We start from the raw sequence: 13295 nt of genomic DNA, 5'->3' as shown, positions 1-13295 counted from the left end.
GTTGCAGCCTTGGTTGTGTAAGTGTGTGCCTCCAAGCTGTGCTCCTCCGGCGTATCGGCACGTAACGAAATTCATAAAGCAACACATTGGTGTCTAAAAACTTTTTTCGAATTGCCGCTCCTCACAGATCAATACGTACAAGTGACCGAACCCGCCTAGTCGACAAAAAGACTGCGCTATCTTGCAGAAAGAAAAGAAACAATATTTCAAAGGCGCCTTCAGATCGACAATCAATGTTTCCTGTCGGATCAGACCGATCATCTGGATGTTTGTCTGTCTGGGCGTGTATGTGTGTGTGTGTGTGTGTGTGTGTTGGCCTAATCAATGTCTTAATCCTATTCATTAAGTATGTGCATGGCTTTCATTAACGGGAAACACATTAAGCCTTTTCAGCCAATGTATGCAGGAGTCAGAAATGGATGGCATTGAGGGGGATTTTTATAGTGGAGTTCAGTCATTACAACATATGGTACATAATCATCTGTTGTGGTAGTGTTTAGGCTAACAGGAGTACAGAAACCAGCTCACATCCCCACAGCCATAAACACAACACTAACAGTCATTAGGGGCGAACAGGGCAGGGAGGTTGAAGTTCTCCGTTTTGTACATAATGAGAGAGATATGTGCATGTTAGGCTGTGTGTGTGTGTGCGTGCGTGTGTGTGTGTGTGTGTGTGTGTGTGTGTGTGTTTCCCAGTGCCTCATTAACAAGGCATTAGACTGGCCTTGATACCCAGCAGCCCGCCACACTGTAATTGAAACTGATTTTCTAATGAACTTCAAGCACAGATCAAACCTTCTGGTGCAAATTACTGAGCAGAATCCCCCCTTTTCTCATTTTATTCCTTCACTGTTGATCTGCCTCCTCCAACCCTCTCGTGGTAATTTGGCAAGCCAGGAATGAGGGCGATATGTCAGGAGAAAATACCAAAGAGGTAGAGGAGAAAGAGTGAAGGAAAGTGTGCTTTGGGAATGAAGCCGCTGGGCAGGAAGGGCGGAGTGCACATAATATTAGCTAATGATTCACCCAGGTCATATGCAAGATGAATCAGAACATTGTAGAGTTTATTAGCGGGGCATAGTTAAATACCAAATAGATGTGAAGGGCACTAAGACATTTAAAATGTCTTTACTAATCAGCCACACAGAGGGAATATACTGTCCATAAAAGCTTTGTATGCTAGAGCCATCGTTCAACATTAACTCCTTCTTGGAAGTTATAGGATCATAGATCACGTTCCCATCACTCTGATATTCTTTAATGACAGAATTATATGGTGAGCCAATGAAGTCCACAAACCATTCTTGCAACTAACATGCAAGGATGAGTTTGAATTTGATACGTAAAACGTTATGATGCAAGATGTCTTCAAAATTATTCAAATAGCTTGCCACTTTGTGGGTGGTCATTCAGTCACTCACTGAAGTGTGAACTACATGTCCAAATTAGGAAATTTAGCACACCACTACCATGCTAGAAATGGGTCAGGGTTGTTGAGGAACATGGGATCTGTGACTTCATGGTAGCTGGGTATTTATAAACAGACTCCACGGGGAGAATGAGACCTAGAAACTTGCTGTGTCGTCTTCAGAACAGGCATGTCGCCTGGAAGAACGTGATGAGACTGCTGTTTGTTTCATGTAGATTTCAGGTAGGTGCCTAAGCCCTGGATAAAAAACATGAAAGCACCACTATCCTGAAGCTAAATTTGCATTCCCGTGAGTTACACTGGGCCGTGAATAGTTCAATCTCAGACAGATGTTGAGGGACTGATAAATGGAGGGTGGGATGTTAGCAAAATGCTTGCATGCACTTCACGGCCATCTGAGCTGAAAAGAGCACACTGTCTTAGCCTAAACATTGTAATCATTCTTCACGTGTCTAAGTGAAATGATGCATATCAATTCACCAGGTGATGCAGGGAGAGAAAAACAAGCGGCACCAATATTTTTACTGACAGCATGATTTTATGCCTTCATCCTTATCAAACCCTGGCAGGCGCATACGGACACAGATACATATGGAAACATATGTATCTTTGAAGTGCAGAATTGCCCAGCAGTGCCATGCCTCACAGAAAAATGTAGAGGTTTATATGTCTTCACTTTATTGCGCCTCAAATCCTCCATCTTCTATTGACCTCTTTTAAATTTTGGACTGAGAAGTCTAAACTCCATGCATATGAATGATAGCAACAGCTATTTTGCAATCAGGCTTATTTGTTGGACAGCATAATTATATCGTCTACCATTCTAGCCCCTACAGAATATTTTATATTTTTGATCTATGGCCAATGGGTTTCTGCCAAATAATGGAAAATAGTCTTGAAATTTAGGGCTGGACATTCTGTTTTCTCAAAAAACACTTTCCAAGCATGATAGGTCCCACACCTCCATGCCTCTTTTGAAGATGGAAAAAGACTATTAAATCAGAACTGTTATTGATCATGTTCCGCTCACAGTAAAAGTTGAACAAATATTTTTTTAATTTGCTATGAATTTGGTTTAAAGTACTGAAGACATAGCTGGGGAACAAGATGAATCATCTGATCTCAGTTTCCTCCCTTCAATTTAGTCTGATTTATGATGGTGTCCCCAATGCCAAGGCTGTCACAACTAATTATCAAAGGGGGCATGTGAAATGTCAGGTCTGGTTTACATGAAACAAAAATATCTGAGAGTGTCTGATGTATTTTTTAAACACAAGATGGCTGCAGAGCTGCCATGCACGGCGCGAACCAAGCCATCAGGAGCAACTTGGGGTTCAGTGTCTTGCCCAAGGACACATCAATATGCAGACAGGATGAGCTGGGAATCGAGCCACCAACTTTCAAATTAGTTGGATGGCCGCTCTACCAACTGAGACACAGTCCCCTCAGTAGCAGCATGCAGTCGGTTTATATTTTTGGCAAAATTAGAGTTACATCATGTATTTTTTAAATTCCAATTTGTTTGTTTATCACCCATTCTGCCTGTGGTTGATTGTGACATAAAAGTTCCTTTAAAATGACTCTTGGCAGTTGTGGAATGAGAACTTCAGTCGGGTCCTATTTCAATATCCTTTGGAAAACAATGCTCGAGCACATGCGAGATATAATTACAAAAAAAGTAACAAATGAAGCTGGGTTTCACTTTGACTGACGTGTTTTGGCAATACGATGGATGTCGCCAGCTGGTGACCATTGAGGCCCTGGATCTCCTCTGCACCATGCAGCTTTGCTGCAATAGTAACAGATGTGTAATAGAGGCTCTGGGTAAGAAGCACACTGGACTGCAGCCAGTAGTTGGAGATAGTTTCTCAGCCCTGGCCAGCTTGATTTTGAAATTGACTTTCTCTTAGCCAATAACCCAAAATTCCAGACTCCCTCCAGCTATTTGAATCCCTTATCATATCATTGTTGCAGTGGCATGATCCATGGCTCAGTGTTTATTGGTACCTAGGATGGTTCCAGACCAATTCCCTGGAGCCCCCACTCACACACATAGTTTGCTAAATAAAGTTTCACTTATTTTACTAATAGTTACAAACTGACAAACCTGGTAGTAGGAAGGAAATTAACCAATGGGGTGAAGTCAATGACAAAAATAGTGACCTTTATTCTCAACATGAGACTGCTATAATCTCTGTAAGGTTATTCATTTTAAGTCTTTATCACATCTCTGATCCAGATGTAAACATTGGGTGGACTCATGTCAACACAATAAAACTCAGAGCCTGATCCGTCGAATGTTACGTGTAACAGCTGTATGAAATAGAACTCCAATGTTTAACATATGTTCACCATTGGTTGATTTGTATTGTAGTTTAACAGACTAATATGAAAAACCTAGATAAGAATGTTCAAATACCGCATAGACATATTCAATTTGATCAGACAGGAATTTTCACATGCTTTTTTTTTTTCCCTTAGATTGATGTTTAAGGTGGACTTCATCTAAAGGATCTTTGAACTAGCCACAATATTTCCATTCCAAACCCAAAGTTAACATGCTGTTGTCCCTAGTTTGGGAGGATTCTCAAAATGTCTTGATTTTAGGAGTGAGTTTTAGCTTATAGCAAACCAGTTGCAACAACACTGAGTGGTGTTATTTTGGTATTTGTTTTTGTTGACAAATATCTATTTAATTACTACAATGATCATATTTTGGCCAATTTCTACAGTAAAAACTACTATTTATAGCCGTTTACAGTTTTTCCATCACAGAAGAATGCCTTGAATTAATTTGATACAAAATAAAAGAAAAAATAGGATTTTAGGATTTGCTTATTAAAATGGTACAAGAAAATAGAAATTATCCAACGTTTTCAAATACATCAATAAGCGGTGTGCATTTAAAATGACAATGAAACCATATTTATAGCTGTTAAAATGATCTGTTTTTAAAGTTGATGCTGTCACTAATTTCCCCTGGGAGACCCCGAAGGAGCCCTGGAGGTTTCTAGGCCTCAGATCTCGAGGTTTAACTGAGAATGGATGAATATTAAAACAAACAGGTCCTGTACTTACATTTCAGCCATGCTGTCGTGCAGATTGGCCGGGATGTCAGTCAGACCTTTTCCTCTACAGTCCACGATGTTGTTACTGCAAGTGCACATGGACGGGCAGGAACCTCCTCCTGTGCTACATGCCTGCAGACTGGATGAATCCTGGTGACCTGGAGTGCAAAGAACAGGTGAAGAAAACACGAAGGATTAATTCAGGGGTGGAAAGAAGATCTGGCCCCTTCTGGTGAATTTGGTTTCAGTGAGAGCGGCAGGACTTAAAGCAGGATTACAGAATTAGATTGTCTGCTGGTGGATTAGTGCTGTGACATGGAGCGGCTTTTGCACACATGTGGAGCTAAACCTGTTTTGCTGCTGTTCATGCCATCAACATGTTGTGCTTCAAAAACTGAATTTCAAATTAACAGAGTCCCAGGGATGCTGTGACAAGAACAGACAAGAAATATCTTGCGGTTCACTTCATTGTATAGCCATACATTCTTAAGAATCAATGAGCAAGAAACTGGGTTATCTATCAAAGGACTGCCACCGTATAGTGAGAGTAGAAGAAAAGACTTGAATAACAAAATTGGGGAGGTGATTGAAGGCTTCCGATAACATCCATTGATCTCTACTCAAATGTTCCTCCTGAGTCTGCGTTCTCTGGGAGGAATTCATGACATTCTGCACATTCAGCTTTACAACCCCCCACCTCTTCACTTTCATTTGTTTTAAAACACTTCAACTTTTCAATTTGCATACAGAGCACAAAACCCATCATGCTGTCTCTAGATACTTGTTCAAATAGCTGCGGCACTGTAAATGATGTGTCGAGGAGCTGGCTTTGCTCGTACAACTCTGTTTTGGTGTATGCGAATGTGACTGGGAGATGTGTGGATGTAAGCCTAACCCAGATAAAATAAATAAAACAGACTTTTAAATTGCCTCATTTACACAGCAGTACTAATTCGGGTTTCAAACCATGAATATTTGATTATCGTTCTATCTATCCCTCAGCTAATGTGGAAAATGTTGGAGCGGAGAGTGGAGGGGGAAAAAGATGTTCAGGGAGGCTGAGTGACTAATGGTGAAAGTCTGTGTGCTTGAACCCACAGCCCACAGAGTGTCTGCTGCCATATGCCATGGACCCGGTGCAATTTTAGGCATCGGCTCTCTAGACTTAAGTAACAAATAAGGAAAATTCAAGGTCAGCCATTATCCACCTGGCTAATAATAATCAACGACCTAAAATGAGATGCTTTGAAAGACCTGGAAATCAGGTAAACAAGATAAATAGTATTATTCCCATAGTCACTAAGCAGGTGTGATCTGAGCGCTTTGATCTGGGATGGCAGAGGCTTGACAGATCTGGGATCAGGTGTGGTGCGGAGCAGAACTCACTTCTGATCTAACATGGTGTATTTGACAGGGCTGGGATCAGGGAGAGTGCACAGCACAGCTGGAGCAGCCTTAACAATGACAGCTCTCTGACAGGTATACTTGAGGTGAAGTTGTTTGATGTACGCTAGTCCCGTGCTCTTACTGCTTTTACTTTCCCAGTTATTACTTTCCCAACTGGTGTCTTTATTCTCATCCCATGTTATGGTTGTTTTACCCATTTCCACCACTATTCTCCTACTCTCTCTTCTCCTCAACTTTACCTACTCCAACATCTATTAAAATCCAACATTGTTCTTTTACCTATTCAATTCAAAGTATACTGATATCACTGGCTCCTTCTTTTCATTCATCCTTTGAGAAATCCCTTGTTGTCATCCCCTTCCCATCAAAAGACTCTCATTTGACCCCTCAAGGAGTTTGTAGGTCACTGATATAACGTGAGCAATAGTTTAGATTCATTTACTTTTGCCTGGTAAGCAGCAATTCAGAGCAATAGTCTTAAAAAAGAAATAAAATCAGAATGCCATTTTTCTGTTTTGCCTCTTGACACTCTTTTCAGTGACATTTCTTGTAAGTTGAGTCAAAACCTCTCTAATCTGAACATAAAAAGCTTGGGAAGAAGAAAATTTCAAACAAGATTGCTTCGTTGGGAAAATTGCCTGAATGACACAGAACAAGACAGAAGAAGAAACATTAGTGATACAAAAAATATTGAGCTGCTGGATGTGTCCTGAGTGATATTTACTATGAAAATGAAAACAAGAAAACAAAGGATTTGAAAATAAGTTTGCTTGGCATGATATTCCTGAAATTTCATTTTCAACATGAATTTTACACATTTTATTTTAAAAAATCAGAAATACTTTTATAACACCTGTATTTTGTTTTATAGTAATATCTCAAATATGTTGTATGATTTTCAAATGTTGTACTTTTCCCCATATGACTCCTCAATTTTTTAGGAGCTTATTATCTATTGATTTTGTTTTGATTGCAACTTTTTATTCTTTGATGATGAAATTTGTTGTAAATCTTTCAACAGTATGCAGCCTCAGAAGACACTTCCAGATGATGTCACAGCGTTGGGTCAGACTCAGAACATCCTTCTATTGTGTGTGTATGTGGAAGTCAGCAAAGAGTGAAATGAATGAAATATGTGGTTTACGGAGCATAGAATTTCCAGTTTCAAACTTCCTGTCCCTTTTCTCTCTCACACAGTTGGCTCCGTGAGCATTGTGCTTGTGTCACAGGACCTGTTGCATTGGAGCTCATGTAAACAAGTCAGAGCAGCCGAGGTGTGACCTAAAATCCGACATGTTGCCTGGTTAGCAAATATTTATTTGAAATCTGCTTTTGTAATATAATTCTCTACTCAATCACATTTCATATTTGCAGTATGAAGATACATCCATCTATCATCTATCATCTACCACTTATCCTACTCAGGGTCGCAGGGGATGCTGAAGTCTATCCCAACTGCAACTGGACGGGAAATGAGGTACTTGTTGCCAGTCAATCGCAGGGCCACATAAAAAGGGAGACAACTATTCATACATTGAGGCAATTTTCCCAATTAACCTGCTTTTTTTTGGACTGTGGGAGAAAACCAGAGGAAACCCACACACATACGAGAACATGCAAACTGCACAGAGAGGTCCCTTGTCAGAATTGAACCATGGTCCTTCGTGACGTGGGGCTGAGGTGCTAACAACTGTGCCACCGTGCTGTCTTGGAGGAAGATACAATTACATAAAAAACCCAAACAAAAACAAAATTCAATAAAGATAATATAGTAAAATTTTAATTATTTGATGGCTTGTAACTATTAAAATTAGTACATTCTAAAGAAGACCTCATGATGTCTCACAACTTCTGCAGGTGTCATTTAGAGATTAGGACTTGTGCCATACTTTTCTTCACAAGATCAGCACTGTTTGGCCAAAGTTGAAAGTTCTGTAGACATCCAGCCATCAACATCATACCTTACACTAGAATAATAAACCATCAAATAATTTGATACTTGACGTGACAGTCGACCAATGCAGAAAAAAAAACAACTTTTAAGACATGTATTTAATGGGTGTTTGCACACTGAAGACTTGTTTTCTTCACATATTATTCCTTTTATTTCCTCTGTCATGTAGTTTGTACACAGCATGTCTTCGGTCTGTCAAGTACATTGTGGTTAGAACTGTAACTGAATGGCCAATGGCATGGTGGACTTGCAATCCAGTATGACATCTGAAGGAACTTAGGTGCAATTAAATGCAAGAACACTGTGTTAGGCACTTTGTGTATTCAAATTGGGTCACATTTTAATTCTACAGTTCACTACCGAATGACTTTGTTTTTTAACTGACGCTTAGGAAAACAAAAAACATCCATGTTTTGCCGTAAACTTGTGGGAAATTCAGCACAATTAGGTAGAACATTGAGTTTTTGTCCTACCTCAGCATTCCTCAAACATTTTTAGACAACTTATCTGATGTAAAATTTGATGCACTACATGGGGTAATACAAATGGTGCTACACTATTATTGCTGTTTACATTTTGCTGGTATTGTGAAAGATATCACTTGCTACGTTAAGTTAATGTTTCCTTCATTATATGGTCAACTCATTCTATTAATTATTAAGGATGTGTGTCAGTGTTTGTGTGAAACAGAGAGAGAGAGGTAAGTATGATAACATTATTCCAGGTTAAGAGTCTGTCGTATTCCTCTGTTCAATACTGAGGAAAATTGATTAGATTTTCTTGTTTTTCAGCTGCATACTGGAAATATTAGTGAATATGAGTCGTGACACTGAGAATGCTGCAGAATTTTGCTGCAAGTAACTCTGTACCCCATTTCTCTCTCTCTTTCTCTCTCCCAGAACAAAAACAAGCCTCTCCTCCCCTGACTCCTCTCTTCCAACACAGCGCATCCCCACCCCAAATCCCCTGCAGGTGGCCTGGCCTGGTCACAGCACAAAATACATATTACACACAAGGAAACACATAGAAAATCCCAAAAGTGTGTATGTGTGTTTGCATGAATCTGTGCGTGTTTGTGAGCATGTGCGTGTGTTTGTGAGCATGTGTGTGACTGTGTGTGTGTGGTGTGTGTGTGTAGGTGCCAACAAGAATGTCTCAAATGAGGCCTTCACAGGGAGTTCAACTTCTGGTCATTCATCTTCCCTCCTACAAAAATTGTCTATGTGGCGATATGTTTGTGAAAATGTATGAATATGTATTCATGCTCAAAGTAAAAGTTAAAGTAGTTAAATGTAACTATATTATTATTAATTATTATTATTATTGTAACTATATCATTATTATTGTAACTATATCATTATTATTAATAATGATAATAACATAGTTACATGTTTGTTCTCTATTCTTCCTCAAAAAGTATAAAATATTATTTACTAAAACTCACAGAGAACCAACCATGGTACATGACTGGCAAGGCAATGCCCAAGCTCTCTGTATTAGTACATTTTATTCACCCAAAAGTTTCTCTGCCAGTCCTTGCTCTCGTTTCATATCCAAAATGGTTACACTCCCACGCTTTGAGTTGCTTTCCCTGGGCGATGAATAGTTAATGATCTGTGCTGTCACGCTGTATGGCTGCATAAAAATCACAACCCATGGAGAGAGACACACACACACACAAACAGACATGCAAAAACATAGATGCAACAAACAGTCCTCACAGCTGGTGTTATTGTACGACGGCCTTGGTGGGGAAACAAGGTTCCTATTCTGTTTTGCCATTGTCCTGATATGATAACCCCCGTCCGTCTTATACCACACCCTCATGCACATGTTCTCTTTTGTACACACATAGTAGCAGGGAATCACAGAGTTCAAAGCAACAATAATCCTTGTGCGAAGAGGTAAGCAACAATGAATAATGACAAATGAGACAAGGGGTACAGTTATCAGCAGGGAATGCCTTTGCTCTAGCTATGTGTTGGGTGTTTTCCTGGCACAACCACCTACAAGCTGGAGACACATGAAAGGGCAAGAGGAGATCTATGTGCCTGCCCATGGGAATGCGGCTGTCAGGTGGGTGCCAGGTGAGCACAGCAGGAGTAAAGGGAGATCTTAAAAGACTCCTTTAGGGATGAATGATTTGATGATCACAATGTTCTTGTAGGGCAGCTAGTCATGTCAAGTTACAAATAGGAACCAAATTTGGACTTTTTACCTGAGCAGCTGAATTCATGCTTCTGAACTTCAGCCACGTTAAGTCCCCTGAGCTCAGGTGGGGCAGTGCACTGGGTGAATAGACCGATTGTAGGACGTTGTCGGAGCCATTGGGACAGCCAGGCGAGGTGACAGTCACAGTTGAGATTGTTGGAGTGAAGACGGCTGTTAAAAAAGCAAAAACAGTTAGAAAATTAAAAAAAAAAGAACTGACTTGTTTGAATGTCACAGCAGACAGAGACACAAATAGAAAAAGTGTCTATTTTTTTTTTTCATGACAGCCAACCACTGTGGTGAAACACAAAATATATGCTACACAGAGTTTTGTAAATGACACACATGGCATTCCTGGAATGCTGAGCTTTCCAGAATTAGTTGGTATGGTGTGGTGGAGCTCTCTCTCCCTCTCTCTCTCTCTCTCTCTCTGTCTGTCTCTCTCTCTCTCTCTCACACACACACACACACACACACACATACACACACACACACACACACACACACACACACACACACACACATACACACACACGCACACACAAATCCATTTGGGTTGCATTGATGTAGCCAAAAAGGATGCAAAGAAGCCCGAAAACCACCACGAGATCAGTGGAGTCACAGCTCTATGACTTTCAACAGGCATAATTGTCTTAATTTGTACATACTCTCAGATTTGGTAACGCCATACAATACACAATACACAATGGGCTTCAGGGGCTATTTGTGTCTATAAGGGCCAGTTGTGTATACTTTAGATGGAGAAGATAATAGCTCCTGGCTTAGCTGCAGGATCTTCTGTGGTGCTCTGTGGTTATGGCAGCCCCCCAACACTGCCTGGAATGGCAGGACCTATCTACTTCCATTTAGCCTACATACATGTGAGACATTATTTTAAAAAGTAAATGTAGAGGCATTGTGGTAGGATAGGTGTAACTCACAAGGTTCGTAGTTTAGGCATGTGGTTGAAGCTGGAAACGGGGATGCTGCTGATGTTGTTGTTGTTCAGCGTTCTGAGAATAGAAGAAAAAAAAAAAAGAGACATTTTTAAATCTATACTTCAAAATGAGTTTTGTTGTGTACGTGCCCGTTTGTTCTGTGTTTCTAGATGTACTTTGCACTTTTTTCTTTCATGATGGCATCTGGGGAATATGGCACATCATTTAATCCAGATGGAAAGCCCTCACACCTCCTATGCACACTTATAGTCATGCATGCAATAAACCTGCATATACACACATGTGTGCGTGCAATCACAAAGCCCCCCTAAATTCAGTTCCAGATATGCAACCACATTGTCATATATTCCTTGGACACTGAGCATCAGCTGTGGCAGGAGATTCAAACCCCTCCAATCAGAGTAATAACCCTGTACCATATTTCAACCTGCTCCCCTTTTTACACATTACGTCCCCCTCCCCCATAAAACCCATGCATTCAACCCCCCCATCTCTTCTAACACCACAATGACAACCTCATCACTACAGCTGAAATCCATCCACACCATGAAAGTAGCCTTTAATGGCTTTTTGTCTACCCATATCCTCAGTGTACACACACACACACACACACACATACATTCCCCATAAACGCGACAAAGCTATCAAAGTTCCTTTGTGTTTAGACCTGCACTTTGTTTCGGATGGGAAGCTTAAACAAAGACCTGAGAATAAAGTTTGACAAAGAATGATTGATTGACTGCTAAACAAATCATATAACACAAATGCACCCATCACTGAATCCTCACTTGAATGGATTTTTGGTCCGGATGGAGGGACTCCCCTGTTGGATAGCCTGCCCAGGGCTAGATGGGGGTGGAGTTGTGGTTGGGGGAGTGGAGAGTGCTAATATAATAGGGGGGAATATGCTGTCAGCTGTGTAGAACAATGAGCCAACAGCTTGGTTTTTATGATGCATGGCCCATCACATCACATCAGGGGTTTTTGGCATTTTAACTAATAAATGGGCAGCACTATGTATACTGATTAGTTATGGTTATTAGCATTGCAAAACAATGTCCCAATTTAACTAAGTGCTTTAATGGAATGGTGTGGAATGGTGTTGTGCGGGATTGGTTGCATTTGAGGTACTTACAGCACTTCCAAGCCTCTCAGAGCTCTAAAGGCTCCATCCTCAATGCAGCCAATATGGTTTTTATCCAGTTGACTGCAAAGCAAAGGGAAAGAATGAGGCTACATTATACACATGGACATGTACACGTGTGACCACACACAGACACACGCACACACACACTCACGTTATTTCTCCCAGTGTGGTTGTTGCTATTGATATAGATAGTATTGCACTGATGGACTATGGTAAATCAATACTTGTCTACTCATCTCAGCTCATGTAACCCCAAGAGTGGGAGTTGAGTGTTTATCTTCATCGGTGCATCACGTAAATTTGTGTCTGAATGTACACACACCCCTAAGGAGGATTAAATCATGATTGCTACACAGCAACAGCGTGTGTGTTGGACTGAATCACACTGATATATTACTCACTTAAGACACATACGAAGCCCAATATGCACATCATGTATTTCTTTTACCGAGGGCCATTAATTCAGTAACATTTGCTTTTGTCTGACAAATAATTTCTCAACCTGAGGTTTTGCTCTTATCGATCCTTCCAATTATTTAAGTTGTGTTCTTCTCTACATATGTAAGTCATCATACATCAATCCTTGGCTAGAAAATTGAAACACTCACAGGTTTTTGATGTCTGTTGCTCCTCTGAAAGCTTTTCTTGGAATAGACTGGATGAAATTCTCGCTAAGATCTCTGCGAAGACACAGTTAAGAAGAGGTTAGTCGCTCAAACCTTATCCAAATACCATTAAAGATGCAACCTAGGCAGGTGGCTTTAACACATAGATTTGTTTCGCATATTACACATTTGCTATTTCACTGTTTTGTTCCAACTGTATTCATCAGAACAGACGCTGCTAGAAAAATGAACCCCTGAACCATGTAGAAACTTCTTCTCACTAGAGATATTATTTTTATGATGATGTGCCACTTGTGCTTTATGCTGCACTCTCATGCTTCCTACTGCTATGGGTTTACCTGTGACTCAAAGAGCAATATCAGTTTGTGTATGTATGTGTGTGTGTGCTCACGGATAAATAGGCATTTAAAAGGCATATGTGTGTAGAAAATAAGAGACAGAGAGAGCTGAAGGGAGGACCAGAGAGGAGAAGTGGGACGGAGCGAGACTGAAAA

At 40.4% G+C, this 13295-nt stretch overlaps 1 protein-coding gene across 4 annotated transcripts in view; it reads right to left on the bottom strand.

Annotated features, from left to right (window-relative positions):
• slit1a (slit homolog 1a (Drosophila)) overlaps positions 1–13295 on the bottom strand; it is an 87075-nt gene that overhangs the window by 26962 nt on the left and 46818 nt on the right. For all 4 annotated transcript variants that reach the window (XM_086169706.1, XM_086169721.1, XM_086169714.1 and 1 more), the window contains exons 5-9: positions 12784–12855; positions 12164–12235; positions 11011–11082; positions 10077–10240; positions 4508–4655 (exon numbers count right to left, since the gene is read on the bottom strand). In XM_086169706.1, the coding sequence (XP_086025832.1) occupies positions 4508–4655; positions 10077–10240; positions 11011–11082; positions 12164–12235; positions 12784–12855 (528 nt within the window). The remainder of the gene's footprint in view (positions 1–4507; positions 4656–10076; positions 10241–11010; positions 11083–12163; positions 12236–12783; positions 12856–13295) is intronic.

The sequence above is a fragment of the Fistularia commersonii genome, chromosome 2 (assembly GCF_037954325.1).
Source record: "Fistularia commersonii isolate RoL2024-O1a breed Wild chromosome 2, RoL_Fcom_v1.0, whole genome shotgun sequence".
Lineage (NCBI taxonomy): Eukaryota > Metazoa > Chordata > Actinopteri > Syngnathiformes > Fistulariidae > Fistularia > Fistularia commersonii.
This window is presented reverse-complemented; position numbering and strand designations above follow the sequence as displayed.